This window comes from Oryzias latipes, chromosome 9 (assembly GCF_053564925.1).
Source record: "Oryzias latipes strain Hd-rR chromosome 9, Olatipes_Hd-rR_3.1".
NCBI classification, from domain to species: Eukaryota; Metazoa; Chordata; class Actinopteri; order Beloniformes; family Adrianichthyidae; genus Oryzias; species Oryzias latipes.
The window spans coordinates 10781791-10806195 of NC_136245.1; the positions used below are offsets into that span (position 1 = coordinate 10781791).

The window sequence follows — 24405 nt, forward strand, 5'->3', positions numbered from 1 at the left end:
CTCTTTTGACTCCTTAACCAAGTCTCAGGTCTGGCTTAGTGAGAAGTGACTAATTTTCCTGAGTTGTTAGTGTGTCTAGAATGAGATCTACTGGAATCAGTGACAGGGTGCACAATAATGTTGTCCCCACCTCCCCCTTCATCCTTCCCACTCTTTTCCCTCGTCTGCTGCAGATTTTGCCGTTCTGCTTTTCAAGCTAGTGAGCTGTAAAATTGACTGGACAGCAGGCAGTGTACAGAATGAGACCTGGCATCGTGCATGCACTAACCTTGAGGATGGCCACTGCTGCTGACTGCACCTAAAGAGATGGAGACAGAGCGTCAGCCATGTTTGGACTGGAAGAAATGAGGAGAGGGGGACATGGGGAAAGTCGTCATGATGAAACCACATCTTACGCCATAGTCATGTGCGCCCGCACGCAGATTGACCTGTGAGAGTGTTGTGGGTTTTTGGGTTGTATGGGCCCATGCAGGGTCGTAGACAGGACTGGTTGCATCTTAGAAGGAGTGCAGGTGCGTCATAAAGGTACCTGTAGGACTCCTACGCATCTACGCTCTGATTGTGTATTTTACTCATTTCTAAAGGTCAGCCATGCACTCATCACTTGAACAGCATCAAAGGGCTTTTTGCCCAATACACAGGTTCTTTTGAGTTGATAAAATAAGAAATCTGCACAACACATCTGTGTGTCACCTACTTTCCCCTTGTCTACCCTTACATGTTGTAAACGTGTTCCAAATGACCTAATTCGTATCATGCCCATAGAAAAATAGAAAAACATTTTTACTCTACGAGCTTGCCGAGTGGACTACGCTCTTTAAATTTCGAGCGGGGCGCCTGCGTATTCTATACATTTCTGTGAAATTTTCCCCCCCCCGCAGACAGCCTGTATCCACCCATAAGGGCAGCTGTGACTAGGCATATGCAAAACAGTTTGTAATCAGCATGAGGTGGACATGCATGCGATAAAGTAACACCAGCTCTGACACTACAACACAAAGAGAAGGAGGCTTTTACATTGCACCAGGATGCATTCAACAAAGAATTGTTTAAAAATTTGGGAAACATACATTGGGAAGTAGTTTTGACACCGCCAGCACATAAATGCATGTTTTTCCAACCAATGTGCTCCATAATGAAATCAAGGAGCTCTTGGAACAAATCTGAGCTATCAATTACTATGAGTCCCACATAGACTGGCTGCAGTTTAGATGTGAACAAATGGAGCCTCAGTTCCTTACAGATGATATTAGTGCTCCGAGCTGCTCTCTCCACAAGAGATTAAGCAGGTTTGTACTCTCTCGGGCAGGCAGCGCTCCCCCTCCAGGGTGCTGCGCTATCATTTGCAGGAAAATTACTTCAGTAATGAAGAATCCGGGCCCATAAATCCTCGTGGCCTCACCTTCCTTCGCCGCTCAAGTCTCGCTGAACAGCTAGTAAAAATTCCCTTTAAAAAATTCATAGTGCAATTTTGCTCAAATCCCTCCCAGCAAGCGCAATTCTGGAACTTTCATCTCAATTGATTTATGTTCTGGGTAAAAGGGGGAGTGGGGAGCATGGCTCAGAGGGCAGAGAAGGGAGTTAGGTAAAAAAAATAAAATAAAAAAACAAGTTGTAAATCATTGTTTTTAAAACGGAAGGTGCTTTTGACGATTTATGGTTGTAGAAGTGAAGATTTTAAAGGAAGAAATGGAGGCAAGGCCCCACGCAAAAAGCAGAAAATAGAAGGAAAGGGTGAGGGAAAAGAAGAATGGGGTGTGGAGGGGGGTATTTCACTTGATTAATAACACTAATCAAATTATACAGTGTTCCACTGTGCCCTGAAATCTTGGGCCATAATGTCCTCTAATGGCGAGGTTCATGGAGCTAAACTTCAGAGGGAAAACACAGCGCCGACTGCTGCATGCTTTAATGAAGGCAGTAAAACATCCATTTCCAGAAGCCATGAAATGAAAGGCAAGATTGTAGATGTGCACCCCCACTGCAGAGAAAAATAAAAAAAAAACGGGCTGTTAACACAAAAGACTGTGTCAGAGAGACGAAAGGCCTGAAGAAGAGGAATGAGCGGAGAATAAAGCCAGTGAAGAGAGTTAAAGGGCATAAACACCAACAGCAAGGGGATATAAAAAGAAAAAGAATGATGAAGTGAGGATGGGGAGACAGGTTGGCAGATACTCTCGGTGCTTTATTTCTAGAGAACTTCTCTTCTGGCATGAAGACAATCATTTGCGTCTGCTGATTATGGATGAGAACGAGTGCTTTGCTATGTCTGTTACACTTAGTGCTGCTGACAGCAGCCACAATTCATCACTATTTAGTTGCTGATGCACCTAACCACAGCATCCTCCCCCTCATCTGTCTCAATACCTCTCTATTACAGAGCTCAATTGTCCATCCAGGCATGTATTGTGTTTATCCATCTTCCGGTGTCCGTCCATTCATGTGGCTGCTTGTGTAGTGATCCATCCCTTCATCCCTTTGTTCATCTGTCCATGTGCAAAGTCATCTGATCGGTGTACAAATCCGACGCACAATGATGCCACTCTGACCTTAGCTGTCAGCTGGTTGCCATTATTTTTCTTGACTTCCCTCCAAAAGACAGCCGCGTCCAATGTCCAACATCCAACTCTACACATCAAAGGGTAGAGAGGAGCGTGCAATTGTGCGGAAAACATCTGCTGCACTGAAGCAAACTGTGAGACTTGCGTTGCTGTTTGCATCTAATCTGTTCAATTGCACAAACAATCAAATCAGCCTTTGCATCTTGACTAAAGTAAACACTGTTTGCTGTCCTTGGGGTATAAAATTCATCTGGCGAGCAAAATACACGAGGGCTGAGAAAACACAGATTGCTATTGTTATTATTATTGTTATTATCATAATTACAGTTGTGCTTATCATGCAAACGGCCTCAATCAGGATAAAATACAGTTTCATTTGATGAAGCTTCCTGTTTTGTCTGGCTGGAGTTTGGGAATCACACACTTGGCTGCTGTGCCAAAAACTCAATCAGGCGCAATTACTTAGCCATCAGATAGAAATGTAATTGATTTGAAAGCTGACATGAGATATAACTACATTACAGTACAGGCACAGTGGGGAGGTTCCTTGGGGACGTGGCCTACAGGGAGCTCATTACCGCCAAGCTTTGAATTATTGAGTGCTAAGGCAGTAACATTGAGGAACAGAGGCGGGCGATTGGCTGTAACAACTCTGCAAGTGTTTATCTCAACTTACAGCAACCCAAGGCATCTAATGGAGTTATCTCCCTGTTCATGAATACTGCAATGGAAAGAGTTGCAATAGTTTATAATTGAAAGGGTTCAGGCCAAAGTGGAGTCCACTGGTGCACATCACAACGCAATTTTAACTTTTTAACTTTGTCATGGTTGATATTGAGCCATGGTGGCATGGAAGGATTTTAGTTCTTTGGTTAAATTCATTCAGTACAGGCGTACCACATGCTAAACTGCACCATTTTTATGTGAGAAGATCTCTATCTTTAATCAGGAGAAGAGTTTAAAAGAATTGAAAGAACATACGGTACAGACCAAAAGTTTAGACACACCTTCCCAAATGAATGGGAAGGTGTGTCCAAACTTTTGGTCTGTACTGTAACTTTGTGTCCCGATATTGTTGCTCTTTCTCTCAAATCCCTTCTTTCATATTCAAAATGTCCCTGCTTGAATTAATATCTGCTGTGTTGGTGTTTAAAGACCCATCTCTGATGAAGATGGTGTTCTTAACTTGTTCTTGTGGCTTTTTTCTCAAGATAGAGGAGAAAATTAAGCTTAAAACTGCATGTCTGAGTAATGCTTTGTTCAAATTGTTTTGAATCAGGAACAGAAAAAAAGGAACCCAAAAAATTGCTATTGGGAAATGCTTGTAGTTGTGACGTAGAATCTACTCCAGCAAGCCATAAGTTCCCCTTCTCCACTCCATTCTGATGCCTCCACTTGTAGACAACTAGATCCATGTCCGTATTTGTTTTCCTTGTCTGAGCTGGCATCTTTGTTGCACCGGTACTGGATGTAAACAGATGGATGAAGAGAAATGGGACGAGGTTCACTCTGCATCAACAGTCCTGCCCATAACTTAGAGGCGAATTTTTGAAAAACTGTCAATTTGCAGAAAATATGTCCTAGAAAACAACATTTTTTTGAGGCTAAACAAAGCATAATCATCGTAAAAAGACCACTATGAACGCTATAAGACTAAATCAAAAGAAAGATTTTAAATCATTATTTGTACTCTCGAACAAACCCTTACTTCATAGAACTCCTGTGTTGATGCTTTCTCTTTGCCCTCAATTGCAACTAATCACTATCAGAACACTTGCGCTCCAATCTTTCTGCTAGAGCTTGGATTCTCTGTGAGACAAGCCTGTCGAAATCTACCAGCCAATAGGATGACGGACCAAATGACCAATTGTGTTAACAATTTCAATGCAAACAAGGAGCTCTGTTGGTTTTCCCAAATAGAACTGGAGAAAAGAACGTAAGAACTGATGTTTCAGTACCACAAATCATCCATTTTTCTAACTGTTTGTTTCTTAGACATTTTCAGTACAGCCTTTCCTCATTTATCGTGGGGGTTACGTTCCAAAAATAACCTTTGATAGGTGAAGTCCCCAAAGTAGAGATGTTATAATGCTGTACTGTACCTCACTGCACAACTTATACACTTTTCTCAGACAGACATAAACATTTTTACACTTGTCTCTCTTGTTTAAACTCTCAAAGTTCAAACATTAGTAGAAAAATAAGACTAGTATTACAGAATGAAAACAAAGATCTGATCGCAATTGAAGAATTTAGTAACTGTAGCAAACTGAACTTGCTCTGTACAAAAGACACAGCAAAGAGGAGATTGATTGACAACAGCCAATTAGGATGCAGAACCACAATATGTTGCAAAAAAAAATTGAACACCGTATACTACTACCTTTTATAAATAAGGAAGAATAAACATGATGGGCATTTGACATCTGCACAGACAGTTTTAATTTGATTTCATTCACACTTAATCATCTGTTAATTTTATCCGACTATGCTCTTCATCCTTTAGTCGTGGCACAAATAAACATATAAATGCAAAATATTTCATTCTACTGTCATATTTAAATTACTTGAAGGTAAAAACTTCAATCACATCATCTGACATCTCAATATTGGTTCTCTGTCTGTCTATTTCTTAGCTTACCAGCCTCATAGATTTCCACATGAAACACTGTACATGAGTTACTGTCAGTGGAGAGGTTCACTCCCAGTAGACGACTTATTTTTAACACATTCTCACTTTGTGCAGTTCTTTTCTTTCTAGGCACAAAAAGCTGAAATTAGGTGAATTTGCCCCTAGAGACAAGGGGGAGGAGTTGAAGAAGAAGCACATGTGCCTGACCCCCATCAGCAACCTGGGACTACCGAAAGGATAAAGATATAAGTTACCGTGGAGAGGCCTCTGCCTCCCCAAGCAAACGGGTGACGGTCTCACTCTGAGAGAGCTCTGCGCCGTAGGCTTCTGTTGCTGATTTGTCTCTGTCTCTCATTCTCTCCATCACCCTTCCCTTGTCCTCACACAGCCCTCCTGTGAGCTTTCGAGCAAAAAAAAAAAAGAGAACTCAATTAATTCACGCAAATTGAGGACGAGGGTGGAGGAGGAGGCCTACGCAAAGGGAGCAAAAAGAGAGAGGGGGGTGGAGAAAAGAGGAGCCTAAAAGAGCTGCATGTCAGTTTGCAAGCTGGAAACGGCAAACAAACTGTGGGGTGGCTGTGTTTGTGCATTAGCTCTTTAGCTAAATTAATCCGGCCTGCAGTATAAACACGGCTGATGAAGAGGGGGACGCAAGGATAAATAGCTGGGTCAAAAGGAGGAACGACAAGACAGAAAGTCTTTCGAGAGGTGATTTTGGCGCCAATCAAATCTATGCTTCTACTTAGCCACAACCACTATAGTTTGTACTCAATGTCCAGGCTCTACTTTAAAAATATCAGCGCATCAACCTCATCGTAAAAACTCACCTCTAAACCATTCTCTACGTTGAGAGCCTTGTGTTCATTCATCCCTATATAACCATTCCTATTTAATAAACGTATTTCTGAGATTTCTATCTCATTAGCATGCTCCGAACTTTCCCTAAAAATCCATTGAATATAACATGGTCCATGTTTTCTGCCCTGTAGTTCATCATTGTTCCACTAGGGGCAGTAGAAGGGCTTTTCCTGCTCCTTTCAAAATGGGTGCCCCCGTGAAATCTCAAAAACACTTTTGGCAGGAAAAGTTTAGCTAATTTTCAAAACTTTATGGTGTGAATAACTCATCTGTCGTTCATTGTTTTAATCAACTCAAGTCATCTTAATTGTCAAATATACTGTATACCCGTGACATACAGCACAGATGTAAGTTTCTTCTTCTCAACCCACGGTGCAAACAGATGATAAGAGTAACAATAATCTAATATACAAAATATACAAAAATTTAAAAATGAACATAAAAAAAGATTACTTGCTGTATTGAAATAATGCTAAATTTGTTGATAATTAAGTCTCAGTAAACCAGGTTATGAATGTGTGGATCAAATTTGAGACTGCGGGTAAATAACATGCTTTTGTCCCGAACACTCCTGTCAATGTATTTACATCGTAAACTAACATTGTTGTGAGCAAGAACGTACTAAATCATTCAATGTATCATAATCGACATGATCTCTATATGATAAAAACTGATATTGCAAACATTCTAGTGCAAATTTCGAAGAGTTTAAAAAAACATTTTAATTACAAAAATTAAAATTATTTGATGTAGTGGTCTTTACATGGCCAAAGTTTAACTCCCATCATTTTTCATCTATTTTAAAAGCATTCCCAGTGGTCTTTTGATTGAATTAAAGTCATTTTTAGCAAAATTTTTAAAAAAAAAGCCTGTGTCATTTTTTAGGACATAGTTTCTGGAGATCAACAGTAGCTCATTAGAAATTAACTTTAAGTTGTGTGCAGGAAATTTGAGCTTAAAGGCCCGTACACACCGGGACGAATATTCGCCAGGCGTTATTCGCCAGCGTTTTTCGCCACATTTTTTTATGTTCACACCCAGGCGATTTTCGCTGACGATGAGCCGAATGAATATGCAATTTCATTCCCTGACATTAGATGGCGCTAAATACATGTACAATACCTGTACACAAGGTGGCGCTGCGCAACTTTACGCTTCTTAAAGTCGCTTTTCACTCAGAAGAAGAGAGCAAGTATTTATGCGCTTGTCAGAATAATACAAAGAAAACATGAATATTTCAAGCACCAGTAGCTCCAACTGGTGCTTGGTTCGGGGATATTTTAGAATGTCCGTCATTATTTCGTCGTGGCAGTGTAGACGCTACTTGGCGTCTATCTTCTTCGCTGGTATGTGTGCTCAGAAAGGCAGTTTGGTGTTTGAGCGCCCCCAAGTTGTGTTTTACTGTAACTTCAGAAGCTCCAGACACGTGTGCAAAAGCGCCATTCTCATTGGTCTTATAGTTTTCGACGCGGTGCGTCGAACCAAAAAAAACGAACCCGAGGCGTTTTTTAAAAAGTGACGCTTTGACGCGTGGCGTTTTTTCGCGTCGGTGTGCACAGTCACATTGGTGCCCTTTGTTTAGTCACAAGGCGTTAAACGTCGGCGAAAATCGCGGACGAAATTCGTCTTGGTGTGAACAGGCCTTAACTCTCTCTCTCTCTCTCTCTCACTTGTATGTGTCCTCCATCATCAGAAAAATGCCACAAAAAAAGGTTTAAACACAAAAAACACAATTTTCACGAGAAACTGTTCCAGTCTACACATGCGCCACGAAACTGAGATCAAATAACTTTTTGTTAAAGATACAAAGTGATCAATCCTGCCGGACTTGGACAACCTCTTAACTTTATATCACGGTGCTACAAGCCACCACACAGCTTGGTCCATTTTCACGTTACCTTGCAGATTAACTGATCACACCCAGATCGCAATATGTGTGGCAAAGTAGACACACATGCAGTGTAGCTGGAAAATGCTTGACATGAGGTCGCCCATGGCGGCAATTTCCCAACTGCACGCTGAATAAAAAGTAAAAGAAACAATCATATTAAAGGCTGCTTTTTCTAGCTTTTACAAGTGAGAAGAGAGTGAGTCAAAATGGAAATAAAAACAAATCTTTGAATATTACCCTGAATACGTACGTACTGAGGTCTTATCTACAAAGCAATGACATCATAAATCCCACTAGATCCAGGGATATTTTTACGTTTTCTTTTAACTGTTATGACTGTTTTAGTGTTTTATCAGTCCCAACATATGGTAAAAAAACAGTAAAACAGGCAGGTCCGACAGTTTCAAACTTTTATGTGATAAATGCCCCACAAAAAAACAACAAAAAAAACAAACAAGGGAGACAGGGGCATGTGCTTCCAAGAACTTTTTTTCCAGTGGTACTTGGAATGATTGAATAACTTGTAAACAGAAGCAGCAGACTTGCTTGATGTTCTCTGTACGATCCTAATATAGTTGCAGTTTCCACGAGTTGAAGGAAAGGACGGAGGCGGGGGCTTCCAGGCTCATGAATTGAGCGGCGAGTGCTTTTAAAGGGATCCCGTCTCGCCGTTTGTCTGAGCTGAAACGGCAGAGTAAAAGCACAAGACTGCCAAGGGAAGCACCTCAAGTAAGTCATAAGACACCCCGGCTAAATGGCTGATAGTGTTCTTTGCATTAGCCCAAATCAAAATTAGATATATCTCTGGCAATCTAACAGAAAATGTGGTGTGATAACGCTTTTCCGCATGTAGAATTTTCATCGTCTCCTCTGCCAATCCCTTGAGGAGGACAAGATTTCAGTGCCCCACTGTATAACAAACAAAATGCATCACAATCTGAAACGTCTTGTCACAGATCTATGTCCAATCAAAGAAGTGCATGGGCTTCAGAGTCAAAAAGTTTAGGTCAATTTAGAGCCAATTTGGGCATGAAAATGAATTAAGCATGCGATTTAGCACTTAAGCTGAAAGGTTGTCTTTGTGTCTACACCATCAGCTGACAGGGATACCTTACTGAAAACATTATGCCCAAAACAACCCTAGAAAAAAGAAGTTCTTTTGTGATTAGGAGCTGCTTCTAATAAGCAGAGGCATTTGCTATTCACTCAGAAATATGAAGTGTCTGTCTGAACTTGATAGCACAAGGAAGCACCAAAACAACAAACGAGTTAAAAGATGGATGCCAAAAGACTTGTTGGCTTGATGCCTTGTGTCTGGGCTGTCTTTATTTAATGTCAGTCTTCATATAACTCTAACAGGAAGGAAGGAAAGGCAGCAGCGAGAGTTCACACTCTGCAGCGACAGCAGTCTAGTTGGTGGCGATCCGTTGTGAAAATGTGAGAGAAAACCACAACCTTAGTGTCTATTGTGCAAACATGTAAAACCACACAAGGTGCTGTTTGGGGTTAAACTTATGCCTGACATTAACTGAATCTTGGTCCTGTGGAGAAAACCGCACAAAACGTACGCAGTGGAAAAACTGCGACAGAAAGCCAGCCTAAATGCTGGCACAAAGAGAGAGCAACCAGTTAATACAAAGAAAAAAAAAAACGAACTGTGCATTAATAGACACCAAACAAGATACTGATAGTACATCTAGATTTTTCCTTACAAGCGTCAACAATGAATGGAACTCATCTCTAAAGGAGCTTCTCAAGTACCATGCACACTATTCTGAAGTAACACTAGATCATGACACTTCCTGTTAGGGAAAATGTCTCTTTACGGACAAAAAAAAAGAAACAATCCAAGAGACAATAGGTTAACATTGAGTGTTTGATAAAAACGCTTTTAGTCTGTCCCGCAGATACTCAGTCTGGGTCCCTAGACACCTGCACGCCATCTCAACTGACCTGAACATGAAACCAAGACAAGAAACACTATGCAGCCTTTTGGTTTTGTTTGTCATCCTGGGGCTGCTTTGGCTCTCTGGAACCTCATTCAGGCATTGGCTGTGATCCCCTGGGAATGAAGTGCAGGACCAGCAGCATACAGATACAGCAACGGGTGATTGCATATCGGTGGCAGACCACCATGGTGGCTGCAAAACCTGGACCTTGTGACACTGCTAATTTGACAACCCTTCTCCCATTCCACACTTGGCCTCGAAGTTAGCCCGTATTAACTTACATCTAGCTGGTTACCTTGAATAGCAAGAGCAGCATCAACTTTACCTTATTCAGCTGAGCAGAATCACGCACAGTTCACTGGCTTTTGGCTGGAGTAGAACCACAGATGACAGTGTTGTATGTTGCCAGAGAGTATCTGTTGAGCCAAACTAGTTACTCATAAAGCCTTTTTGTGACGGCTGATTCGCTGGTAAGTCAGGCTTGATTGGGAGACAAAAACAGAAGTGACACCCCCTGGGTTTCTGCAAGAGACCAATGATGCAGAATCTGGTCTAAAGAATATTGCTAAGACCACAAATGATGCTCTGGCTACACATTTTAAAATGGAGACGTGATACATTAGATTTGGTCTAGTAGAGCCGGTTATTAAAATTAGTGTGCGTTTTGTGGTACAGGCACCAAATTTGGCATGGATGTACCTTAGGATCCCTTCTTTCAGAAAAGCACGTTAGCTACAAAAAAAAAAGGCCTTTGTACCACAAAATGCACGATTTGTCTGAAATATCAACCTAACCAGCTCTAGTTTTCTGAAAAGAAAACAGAGACGAGTCTCAGATGGAAGGACAAAATCAGTGACCGCCGAAAGAGAGGCTTAGTGAAAAAAACGTTCGCCTTTAAGCTCAGATGAACAGCTTCCCCACCTTTACTTATAATCAAAATGAGCCACAAAATTGTGCACCCCAACCACACATGCATCCACAAAAGTCCCACTTATGTGCAAACACAATGGCGCGGCAATTATCGGCTAGAGAGGAGCAATGCTGGATCAGTTACAGTTGTTGAATGTTAATTACGGCGTTTTACGGCGTTGAGGAGCTAACGAGTTAGCGCCTGGTGACAGCAGCGACACGTCCTTTAACGAGAGCCGTGGAAATTTATGAAACTTGAGATCAGGGACAATGAGGCGTTACTGGCTTGTCAGACGCTCTCCTGCTCACCCTCCCTTTGTCCTAATGAAGGCAGACACTGGTTTCTTTCTCTACTCTGCTTGTTTCCAGGCCATTAGCCTGAAACGCTTATTATTCATCTAGGAAAGGTAAAAATGTGCAAATCGGAATGCTGTCCTCGTCCGGTCTAAGCGCCCTATTATCTGGCATAACCAATGTGATTACCTAATCAGATTGTCTTATTATTATAGGGCTCGAAACAAAAAGGGAAACAGAAATAATTTGGGGTCATATTACAGATAATTTCTTGGCTGTGTAAGGAAACAGTCTGTAACCAGCACAAATTTGGGAAACCATGCAAAGCTGTCAATCTAAATACAGAGACCAAGAGCTCTAACATTTTAACATGGTCATATCCTGAAGCCCCGCTTAGAATTTAGGTTAATGGAATCGCTGACAGGGCTCAGCCCTATTGCCGGCAGCATTTGAATGGATCTGAACCTCATAAAGTAGATAAATCCAGAGGTATTCTTCAAAGTTTTTTCCCCGCTGAGCTTGGCGAAACATTTTAAAACAGAGACGCTTGGCAATTTCCTAGGTTCTGTAGCCAAAAAGAACACTCTAATACCTAGGGTTGTATTAACAAGCTAAACAGTTTTTATAGAATCAGTTAAGCTGGGGAACTTGTGCATCCCAATGGAAAATACCAGTCTGATAAACACATAAAATGCATTTCTTCTTATCCTGGCAAATTTAGCAAAAGGCCCTGGAACAAAGATATTTTCAAGACTGAAGTCTGAGTCTAGACTTCAACTGAAATAATAAACACCTATGTGAATCTAAATTCACTATTAACATAGCCTCATGAAAAATTAAGCAACTTTTCTTCTATTATTAAAATGAACACCAAATTTGGTGAAAAAAATAGCAAAATATTTGTAAAAAGAAGTCAAAATGAGAGCTGAAAGTGGAAGAAAAGCCGTTAGAAAACTAAAGAAGTTGAGTCGCCTAAGCTGGTGCTGAGATGTCAATAAAAACAGGTGTTAACCAGCTTAGTTCTGCTGTTAAGAGCTAGGATTATCCCAGCCTGGATCTAAAAGGCTTCTGCTCTGGAGTCCTATTGCTTAAGATGCAGTGTTAAATCACACAAAGTTGATTAGAGGCTGGGATTGAAGTTCTACTGCAGCTATGGGCTGTTGAAGAACAATTTGCATATTGTAATTATGATGGAATGAAAAATAGGAAACGTTCTCATTTAGAAAATTGGAAATATTCATTCATCAACAATTTTGCATCAACAAAATAAAGGATGCAGATAAATGTATTAGTTACATTTAGGGTTTTAGTATTTTATTAACCAAACCATTGACGATATGTCAGCCCTACTGTGAAAAAGAAGTCACAGTGCACATACCATGATTGGGTTGAGTATTTTGAGAATCAGTGTATTTTATAGAGTTATTAACTCAATAAAAGTTATTAATATTAAAACAGCAGTTATTTTAGCTGAGGTGTTGTTACTAATGCTTCACAGAGCTTTTATTGATGATTTGTTCAATATCTGTCTATAATGATACTTATATCATCTCCAAAACTGGCGGGATGGGGAAAAGGTATTTGCTGGGAGGGCAGTTGCCCCCTCTTCCCCTGTAGCTACGCCCTGGTTGAGTTTATAATTTATTCACATCTGAAACTAGCAGTGGTAGCAACTTGGATTTAAAAATAAAAACCTGCTTTCTGAGGTCTCTTATTTCACACGTTATGAAGAGGTTAGTGCCCAAACGTACGGTCAACAAACAGAGTTTACGCCTGTAGATATTCAGTATACAGAGTGGACAACTCTGTATTCATATGAACTATTCTATATATTTATCTGTATTGACCATCCACATTTAAGAGAACTGTACCTGAATATCATTATACCAGGTATAATGATAATAAAGGCTTTCTATTCTACTCTAAGGTGGCCCTGAAGTCCAAATCACACCAACAAATTACTCAAAAGTTAAAAAGTAAATCAAATACAAATAAGAACATTACATTTTACAAATCAAAACAAAATTGAACTGTTTCAGAACACAAAAGTAATTTCCAGAAATCAAGATGTAATGTTTAAAAAACAAAACGCAATATGAAACTGTAAAAGGAATGGGACATTATTTTATGTTCCAAATGCTTTGAATCTATTTTGTTTCATGTTTTTTGGAATTGTGGATTTTCTAATTGAATGGAATTTGGTATTTGATGTAGGCTAAAAACGGCATAATCATAATTAAAATACTACTGGAAACACTTTTAAAATACATTAAAAGATGATTGGAATGTAGATAAATTGGTATGTAGCAAGCTGCCTAGTGGGTTACCTGTAAACTGATCTGGCTCCAGATACTTTTGTTTTTCCAACCAGCTTCAATATGGAAGTCAAAAGGGTTTAAAGAAGTACGAACAATTACAAGAAAAGAGAAGATTTTATTGCTTTGTAAAAATTTTATGAAAAAACCCACCAACATTTTATTTGAAACTACTTCAGTTTATACTGTAAAAGTTGTAAAAGCTAAGACCTTTCTGTGGAGGTGAACTTGAAAAAAAGAAAAGATCCAAAAGTTCTGTTCTACCCAACCATGCAAATGTTTGTGGAGTCCTCATAAAAAAACCCAGAAAAACAGTGTTTTCTCATGTTTAACTGATGACAAAATACCCTTGCTTTGTTTTTCTTAGAAAAGAACAAGTATAAATGGCAAAGGGGCTAGCTTAAAAAGACACAGGCTAGCCCTTCATCAACAAGCATTGTTTGCCTTCATTTTTCCACAGGAATCTGTGCCTCAGGTGTTGTGCTGTGGCTGATTTGCATTGTTTTGACGTATTCTTAAGAGCTCAATTTTTCCCCTTGCCATTTTTCTGTTGTGTACATAAGAAATATGAGCTGTCTTTAATTGAATGAAACAAACCTATTGGTCTCTGGAAAACATGAAGTCATGCAGCCCCAACGTCTTTGCAGCTCTCCAAAAAAAATTCAAAGAGTTGCCATTTACGTGAATAATGTGTTACGATATTAACTCGTTAAAAGCTTTCAAGACGCTCCATTTGTTTCATCTTCATCGCTGAGGGTAGACACATCAAAGAACTGACAAGGTTAATGTGCAGATTTTCTGCTAAACTTATCTCGACACAAACAGAAAACACCTACAGCAAATAAGGCACACCTAAAGCCCACGAAAAAAACATATTTCTTCAAAAGGTAAACAAGTGCCTGAAGAACAAAAAGCAGCAAACATGGTCAAATCTTCAAAATATAATATCAGAGAGCCCCTGACACCCCTCCCATGTCATAAAAGTCTTTCATGAATCTCAAACATGACACCTCCATTTGGGTGAAATGGGATAAGCGGACGTGAAAGTCATCTCTGTTTCACTTAATCGACTTTGAATGTCCCGCCTCGGCTGCTACATACATTCATGCTCTCTAACATGTCAGCGCATAATCAGATCAGCATCTGATGCCAGAGTGGCTCTGGGTTGGAGGTGCTCTCATTTGTAAGCACCACCTGCCAGTCCTCCCTCCTCTTCACTCGCCTGGTGACATTAGTGCATGTGTGAAATGCGATGTGTTTGGCGTTGGGTAAACCTCTGCACCGACACACCTGAGTCTGCCCAACTGGAAGGCAGGCATGAATAATCTCCGGTCACCTGAGTCGGGGGGAATTGTCACCTGTAGGACACTCAGACAGCTGTAGAAACACAGTCCTGAAAGGGAAACTCTTTCTTCCAGAGGATTTTATTCACTGACTGAGGAAAAAAGTCTTTCGGTTTCTGACATGACGCCTTTGTTAATTTTGAAGTTTTTAGTACCAGTACATCCTCTGTCTTTGTAATCATTTAAACGTCCACTCTGATCATCTTTTGATCTATTGCATTCCCTGTGGTCTTTTAATTATGATTATGCTGTTTTTAACCAAAATCAAAAAAACGGTGTCGTTTTCTGGGACATATTATTTCTGCAGAGCAGCAGGAGTTCATCAGAAATTCACCCCTGAGTTGTGGCGGGACCATTGGGGTGGAGCAACCCCAGCCCCCTCCCCGTTACTGAGAGCTCTCTGTTGACACGCTCTCCTGCCAGCTTACAACCCCTCAGACCCTCAAGCTAACATTGCAGGTAAAACAAAAACGGCGAGCAATATTGGAGCAGTCCAACCGTACAGTTTTGAGCCAGATGTCAGCTCAGATGAGGAAAACAAAGACGTACATTGATCTATTTGTCTACTAGTCTATACGGAGCAGGGGGCTTGTGGGTCACCCAGTGTATGTTTTTCAAACAGTATTTTTGGGTCTGCTCCTGATTCACAAAGATCTGAATAAAGAAACACAGAAATGCAACACTATATGGTGCACCATAATTGAATGCTCTATTTTTGAACTTGTGTCATATAAGACACACCAAACTATAAGGTGCATTCAGAAGCTGAATGCGAAGCAAAACCCTCCTGCAGATGTCTCATAGTCCTCTATCCTCCATCGTAACGGTCTGTTATGTCACCGGCAAAACTTAAATAACACGCGCTCTTTCGATTTATCTAATCGATTAAAAAAGAAAAACTGTTACAAATACAAGTAAGATGAATAAAGTTTAGTCTAAATTTCAAAAGTAGTTCATTCAAATATACACCTACTGTGTCAAAAGATCCATAAACCCCTATATTGTAACAGTAAAACATGTCTAACACAAGAAGCTTTCAGCTCTTATTTGTTTGCTCAGCTGTTGGATGGGACAAGTAAAAAAAACAAAAACTAATTGATTGTTTACATGATCAATGTGAATCAGCTGATTCTGAGACTGAGAAAAGTGGCTTTTCATATCAGCATACTTTACCAACATTAAGTGTTGATGATGGCACAAAGCCGCTTTTCTCCACGTCAGAATCAGCTGGTTTAGGTTGATTACGTAAGCACTTTCCTACTGTAAAGTGTGGTATATCAGTGTGAGGTCTCTTTGATCCACTTCAGAATCTGCTGATCAGCTGATCAGCATCAACGGTTGAACTAGACGGTTACAGTAATCAAAAGAATGTCAACACTGGAGCTAACACTCGGGTGTTAAAGGGTTAACTATGCCTGGTTTGCTTTAGTATTCGAAATGTCTTCAAGTATTTGGCACCATGTGTCCAATTCATGTCAGGTTTAGGTATCCAGTAATCACAGCTGTTTCTGGTTCACTCATTATTTCTTCAATCTCCATACAGTATTCCCCCCATATTCGCAGAGGTTTATGGACCAGAGACACCCGCGAATATGGAGAACCCCCCCACACTCCCATCCCCGCGGCCGAAGAATGTCCGTCACGATCTTTTTTCATCAAACACCTTCTAAAACATTTCTTATGCTTTGTAAAACATTTAGTAAAAAACATTGGAATATTGCTCAACATAAAGAGTTTTTTTTAAGTAAGAGCAAAGACTGTACCGTAGGGAACTTTACAACGCACCTTAGGAGCGTCGCTCTGTGCCTTAAAACCATGAGCCCGTGTTTCCTCCTTCAACAGTTAAGTGCGAGAGGTAATCTTCTTCCAGAAGACGCCAGTTTCATCCATCATTCATTCATCTGGATGAAAATCATTCTTCACGATTATCTTCCTCAGCGTATCAGGACATTTTCTGGCCGCTTCTGAGTCAACAGATGCCATGTCTCCATGCAGGGCCACAAATGTTGAATATAGCGATGCTGGAACCGCTGGAAATAGCTGTGAAATATTCCTTAGCAGCCGGCAAGAAAGCCGACGGGCGAGTGTACTCTTCATCTCCTCTCCTTGGAAGCACAAGTCTCATAACAGCGTCTTGAGCTGAGTTTATGTGATGAACTGGAGGAGTCACATTACTGTAAAAAATCTGCGAATACATGAAACCGCGAATATTGTCACACGAATAAGCGGGGGAGTTCTGTACACCTAGTTTTAGTTGATTTCTCTACTGTTATTTCAAATTGATATATGTTTTAATTGTTATAATTGATACATTTTTCAAGATCAATTTAAGGATACGGTTTTGTCACTAATATTTAAGACAATTCCATTTAGCCATATAGAGTTCTTTCAAATTTAAAACCAATCACCTGTAGTTTGGTTCTTCATCCACATGCCAGCCTAAGTTTTCCTATACAAGAACTTTTACTTTGAAATTATGTTTATTTAGCACTATTTTTAGTTCATTTCTATTGCTCCTGCTGTGATCACAAGGTATGCCAATGTTATTAAAGACCCCCTCCGGTCATCTATTGATCTATTGTAAAAGAGTTCCCAGTGGTCTATTAAATATGATGATGCCATTTTTAGCCAAAATCCAAAAACCTGTTTCGTTTTCTGGGACACAGTTTCTGCAGAGCGTCAGGAGTTCCTTAAAAATTCACCTTTGAAAAGCTTACAGCCCCGCACACTCCCAGCATGACGTTGGAACAAAAATGGTGAGCAATGTCAGAAGTTTCCAGTCGTACAGTTTTGAGGCAGATGCCAGCTAAGACGAGGAAAACGAAGATGTACCGTATTTTCCGGACTATAAGTCGCCCTTTTTTCCATAGTTTGGCAAGGGGTGCGACTTATACTCCACAGCGACTTATAGTAGAAATAAATTGAAATAAAAACATTGTTAACCCTCCTGTTATGTTCATTTGTGAGGAACAGAGATGATGTTCCTGGGCCAATTTTATGTATGAGGTATGTTAAGTGTTAAGAGTATGTTAAGTGACTCAGAGAATCAGCAAACCTTTTTTTTAGATAAAAACATAATATTGTATTTTCCAATGATTTCATAGATTCAGAAATGCAATAAAAATGACAACTGTTTCTACAAATACAGGATGAAAACAGAGTGATAGTTGGCCAATGATGCTTCATGAAAAGAATAAATAAATAAGTATGAGAAAGAATTACTGTGAAATTATGAGATAAACAGTCTGCTATGATTGTGTCATATGAGTTTGTGCAAGTTATTATATCTTGGTCTCAGATTTTGTCAAATAAATTTCCCGCCAAAAGGCGACTTATAGTCCAGTGCGACTTATCTGTGTTTTTTTCTACTTTATAATGCATTTTTGGGCTGGTACAACTTATACTCCGAAAAATACGGTACATATCTGTGAGCGGAGCTGGGAGCTTGTGGCCCCGCCCAGCGTACTTTCTACGTCACAAATCTGCTGTTTTTTAAACAGCATTTTTTTTCGTCTGCTCCTGATTCACAATTTAAATAAATAAATAAATAAATACATTCTCAGAAATGCTATTTTAAGCTTATTGTTCTATATATGTATACATGTCCTCCATCATAAGAAAAATTTCACAAGAACATGTTAAAAAAATAAAACCGCCATTTTCATTGGAGTGGGTCTTTAATACACCAAACCATCGGAAAAAAAACATTAAGTAAAATAAATAAATACAATTTTTTATTCATATTTCCACTGGCAGATATCTAACTTGTAGTTAGTTATTATAAACCCATTTTCTGTTGGTTTAATCAGGATCCAGCACCTTCAAGTCCTCTGTCCATCTGATGATTTCAGTTAAGAAATGAGAAAGAAAGGATGAGAATGAGGGAAGAGTATAGTAGAGGGGGAAAGAAAGCACAATTATAAAAGCTTAATTTCTTCAGACAACCATAAAGTCTCGTCCCAGAAGGGCAGCTGAGCACAAATCAATTTCTTTCAGTCGATTACAAGCACTGAGGTTCTAACCTTCATTTGTGAGTCTAATACTCCAACAGTTATGTAGAACACATACCAATTAAGCAGTTCTACAGGAATAAGAGGGCCATGAACTGACGCGATTATGGAGGCCGGGGCCCTGGGGAGGTCGGGTTATCGGCTCAGAAGCACAGAGGACGAGGGGAGCAAAGCAAAAGAGGTTGGGGAGAAAAAAAAGGAAGAAGGGATAAGAGACATGAATCCCCAAGAAAAAAAGACATTTATTAAGTTTAATACTCTGTGAAATGCTCCCATGGTAATAAGGCGCGGAGATTGCGTTAATATCATGGAGCTATGTGGAAAAGGTCACTGGATATCTGCGCTGCCCACCAGGGTCGTACTGACGGGAAATGCTCAAACACATCTGATAATGGTCTCAGTGTCGTCGCTCAGCGCCAGAGGTCGAGAGGATGGGAGCCCGGGGATAGATGCCATTTGCAGAAATCGCCCTGATGCGCCGCTGAGCTCTGACACAATTCCCACCGCCAGCTTTGGCTGCATGCAGACAGCTGTACAACCAGCATGATGACATGCAGGCAGCAAGGTGTGGAGACGCCATCCTTCTCTGCCGCTACATTTTGTGGTCATTTATCTCTACAACGACTTAAATAGGCTGGAAAAGTGACCGGCATTGCCCTGTGTTTTTCCAATAACTGTTTGCACGCAGGTTAATGGGAGGAAATCTATTCCAGGCACTCTCCATCTTTCTATTGTCACCGGCTAAACCATTTTTCTCTTCATTTAAAGAGCTCAAACACATCTCTACATATATGTGCGGATCAACACGCTGTCATTTACTGTTGAGATGCACCTTAACCACCGCCCTTGCAGCCTGAAGATTTATGGTAATTCCTGATAGCATGTGATAGGATGCTGCCCATAAACCCATGTGAGCTATGTGTTTCTATGGTAACCCTTCCTTCTATTCGGTAGCCCTGTGAGCTGTGGCTTTTCATTTTTTTCTTGCATTGTAGGCGCTGTCGATTTAAATGCCAATGCTAGGAATGAGATGCAGATTTGTGGCAAAGCTGAGACACAGATGTTTCCTCATTGCCTTTTAATCTCCTATTCCCTCAGCGCCTGGCAAGAAACACTCCCCCTTTAGAATGGTAATTGGAAGAGATGAATAATAAACAAAATGAAAACAGACCATTGTTTATTGGGAGCATTTGAACATTTGGAGTGATCACACTTTACGGCTATTATTAGCTCAAAGACAAAAGCAAGAGGCACTTCTTCTGGGAACCAAGAAGAAATGAGGTTTAACTTGTCAGATCAGTAGGGGAGTCATCAGGGTCTGGCAGGAGATGCCAACGCTCTGCTCATTAAGGCAGAGCAGCTCACAGTCCATCGCCACATTTGCATTTTCACACATTTCCTCTCTGTTCCCTAAAGTCGCTTTCGACAGTGCAACCCACGACACATCTGACAATATGCAGGCGCATCCATACCGTCCAAAACCTAATACATCATTTGACTCTGTTCAAATCTTCTCCTCTAATTGTCTGCTTTCCATATGCTTGCTACACTCTCAATTAAATCTCCCTCAACTCCAAACTGCAGCTCGCAAATTTTGGGATAATGACTCCGTTATGTGCTGTCTGGTTCCGGTGTCGAATTATCAGCGCCGTTCCTTTGTCTGGAAACCAGCCAAACAGCAGCGTTCATAGGTGCATGTTCGGTGTGGATTTTTTCCACACTGTGTGATATCAGACACTGGGCTATTTGCATGAAAAGCCTGTCCCCCTCTTTCTCCCCGGAGAGCTATATTACAGGAGGATATTTCTATCAAATGCGCCAAACATTTACTTTGATAACTCCATCAGATGGCTCCCTGGGTTTAATGGCAGCAATCTGAAAGTGCTGAGGCACACGCCTTAAACGCAGACAGTAATGGAGCGGCGGGGAAATACGAGGATAGGGGAAATAAAATCACTTTAAAAAAGTTCATAAATAATGCATCTTGCGGACTAGAGGGTTGTTGCCTATTTACCTATGCATGCCTCTTCCTGATTTCTGTGCTGGCAGAGGTACAATCACGGCATGTATTGTGGATCAACATGACAACGCAGGAGGAAGGCAACCTGGGACTTCATCCATCCTTTCAGCCACGGCCTCCCACCCACATGGAGCAGCCACTCCCTGCGGCACATTTCCAGCCACATGATGATGGCAAATATATTTTCCTACTGTGCTGAAAGGCATAATGGCAAACTGGAAAATCTATTGAATGACCGACTGCTTGCCAAAATGAAGGAGAAGAGTTGAGAAAATGGGAGAAAAACAAAGTGCAGAACTAATTAGCCAATTAATGTGCAATTAAGCCCATGCGGCCTAATGGTCTGTACTGGATTTGGTAATAGCTCTATCAGACAGAGGAGCCTATTAAACTAACTGGAGGCTGCCGAATGGAAAAGACAGAACCCAATCTCAGTGAAGGGCCCAACAGTTGGATGGTGCAATTACAGCTTAAATCTACACTTTAACTTGTTAAAAAATAAAAAATGCGGGCAGCACTTGAAGCACTGACTGCAAATCTGTAATCTATGTGTGAGGTGGAGGCAGGAAGTCTGACCTCCTTTGCAGAAACAAATTTCAACAAAACATTTCATTATGATTTTCATTATCTGCCACGCAAGAGTTTACTAATAAATGCAAATCATATTCAAGCTAATATTTTAGTTGGCTTCAGTATGAGGAAATACCAATTCCATGCACACTGAGGTTTACAAAAATTGGCCAAACGAGGAAGAATGTTCAAAAAATAAACAAAGAAATTCTTAATTTAGTCTAATTTCTCCTTTATAATTGGATCCCTTTGTGGGGCCACTTTGGCACAATTAATGATGCACACAAGTGAAGCAGAATTATTTAAGAGTTTGATCAATTTGGGGCACATATTTATTTAAAGTTAAATTAGAGATAATATTAGCAAAAGGTTTTTTTTTTATACTTGATGTTGCTTTGACAAATAAGATATAAAGAATACTATGGCGACCTGGTGTACCCCGCCTTTGCCAACCAGCAGCTAGGTTAGGCTTCAGCAACCCTGTGACCATGAAAGGGATATAGCAGGTTAAGAAAATGGATGGATAGACGGATGGAGACATGAAATCAACCACAAAAGTAGTTAACATGTCCCTCTGTGTGCTCCTGGAATGGAAAATAAAGTTCGGAGGTTTTTAGGAATAGCATTGGTGTTTTGGTGAGATTAAATAAAACTACATTTTAATAATCTAAAAAGAAAAGCAACTACTGTACTTTAAAATGTCTACATCCCCCTACAGCCTTTAGTTGAAAATTGTTCTTGAAAACTATCACAACTTTTATTGAAACTTTTAAGAAAAACAGATGCAACCTCAAGCTTCTTAAAAAAACATGCACGCGACATCCTGGAGGGACTGGTACATCATTACTGCAGACTACAGAGTTTATCTTTTTTTTTTTTTAGCTGCTAGTGTGCCTTGTGATCTCTGTCAAGGAAAAAGTGTACTTTGGCTCAAAAAAGTAAAAAAAACCTCTGTACTATGGTAACTACCGGTAACCTCATTGTTTTCATCTTTACAACTAAGTTGTTAACCAGTGGAACACTGAGCATTTCAATCAAACAATTCCCATGTTCCCTTGCTTTATCGCGGCTCATCTATCGCGGTCTCGAGATTTTTTCAGTGTAATTTTGCACGCTTTTCTTTTTTCCCTTCTTTTTTTTTTTAATAAACAGAACACTGTGTTCTGCATCCTGATTGGCAGAAGACCATTGTCAATCAAGCTCCTCTGTGCCGTGTTTCCTGTACAGAAGTTTGTCAAACATAGATGATCGTGAGCAGATCCTTGTTTTCATTCTTTAATACTGGGCTTTTTTTTCTACCAAAGTTTGAGAGTTTAAACGAGACAAGAGTGAAAATGTCCACGTAAGTCTCAGAAAATGTATAAAGCGTGTAATGAGGAGTTTTAAAGCCTTAAAATATATTATCCTACTTCACCAATGTCATCTATTGCGGGCCATTTATGGAACGTATCCCCCACGATAAACAAGGGAACACTGTACCCTAACTTTAGAATTGCTCACCAATGCAGAAACTTCCATTATTTCCAACCAAAGTTTAGGGTTTGAACCAGAGAGGTTCATGACCAATTTTGAGAAAATGTCACTGGTTAGAGATGGTTACTGTTTCACAGTTAGGTTTGTAGGAGTGACAAAGAGAGTTTTAGAGGCATCCTGTCAGCCTTTGTAAAGTAAAATGATGTCAAAATACCCTGATATTCAGTCCAAATGTTCCTTCAGGTGAAACTGAGACCACCAAGAACTCTCTGTGCCCTTAAACAATCAACACAGAGGGTAGATATTGATAGAACACACACTCCAACATTAGAATGCAAACAGCCAATGGTATAATGTGTAGCCAAACTCAGATAAGAACCTCATAACTAAAGCATTACTCAACGTCCCTGGGCTGATTAGGAGGCTTCACCGTGTTTATCACTGCACTGGGACAACCTTCTGTGCAAACACACTTAAAACAGCCCAAGCTCTTAGGGTTTGGTGTAATCATCTACCTATTATACCACTTTTGTCTCTCTTGTGCTAATCTTCCAGGACCTAGCAAGCTGGAGCTGTCAGCTGCAGCTGCCCTCTCAGCCTGGGGATCCCAATGTCAACACGATGGAGTGGAGGTAAAAGACAATCAGGGCTGGGATGGGATTTAATCCAGGTTCAGAACCAGCGTAATGGAGTATCGCTGCCTGGGCTAGTGATAAATTGTAAGCCAGCGGTATCCCCTGAGCCCCGAGCCCCTCTGACTTCAGCCATCTGGAGTTGATCTCTATCTTGTTCAACTCACACCCAGACGTAAAATGGCAGTCATTTCACTCCCCCCTCTCTGTTCCAGGTATGTAAACAATCAGACACACTTTGTCTGTCCGTGTTTTATTGATTTCTTGTCTCGCTGTCTCTAATCAGACATCACTGGTTTAATTATCTGTAACTTGTGGTATTTGCCCTGCTTGGATTACACTGCCACAGGTCACGTCAGCCTCCTGCAGGGGCTCTAAATCTTTAGGTTGCATTCTATCACTTCAAACATCAAACACGAAAGCGGAAACTTTCTTCCCCACGCAAATTTACCCAAAATCAGCCATTTGCAATTTACAAATTGGGGCGAAAGAAAACAGCATTTAATTGTTGAAATGGAAGGAAAACAGAAGAAATTGACATAATCGGCCTCTATGTCTGTTCTGAATGATAGATTTCCTGTAATAGTAAGAAAAAGCCTCAAAGTCCGACTCCAATCATCTTTTGATCTATTTTCAAAGCATTCCCAGTGGTCACTTAATTATGATTATGCTGTTTTTAACCAAAAAAATAGAACTATCGCTTTCTAAGACATAGTTTCTGCAGAATGGCAGTAGCTCATTCATGAATTCACCTATGAGTTGTCAGCATGACGGTTACTGTGGAGTAAGCCTCCTACCCCATCTATCTGTTTCTACTCTCTCGCGTTAGCTTGCAGCCCTTTTACAATGATTTGAGTGAAAATATATGAAAAAATGCCATTTAAGCTTCATTTTCCTCAGAAGAAGAACATGTTTTAAGCACCAAAAACACAAATTTCATCAGTGTGT

At 40.3% G+C, this 24405-nt stretch overlaps 1 protein-coding gene across 17 annotated transcripts in view; it reads right to left on the reverse strand.

Moving 5' to 3' along the window:
* fbrsl1 (fibrosin-like 1) overlaps nucleotides 1-24405 on the reverse strand; it is a 358217-nt gene that overhangs the window by 130082 nt on the left and 203730 nt on the right. For 13 of the 17 annotated variants that reach the window (XM_078952657.1, XM_078952656.1, XM_078952655.1 and 10 more), the window contains exon 5: nucleotides 269-298. The exons of the other annotated variants lie outside the window; for them this stretch is intronic. In XM_078952657.1, the coding sequence (XP_078808783.1) occupies nucleotides 269-298 (30 nt within the window). The remainder of the gene's footprint in view (nucleotides 1-268; nucleotides 299-24405) is intronic. 17 annotated transcript variants of the gene reach the window in all.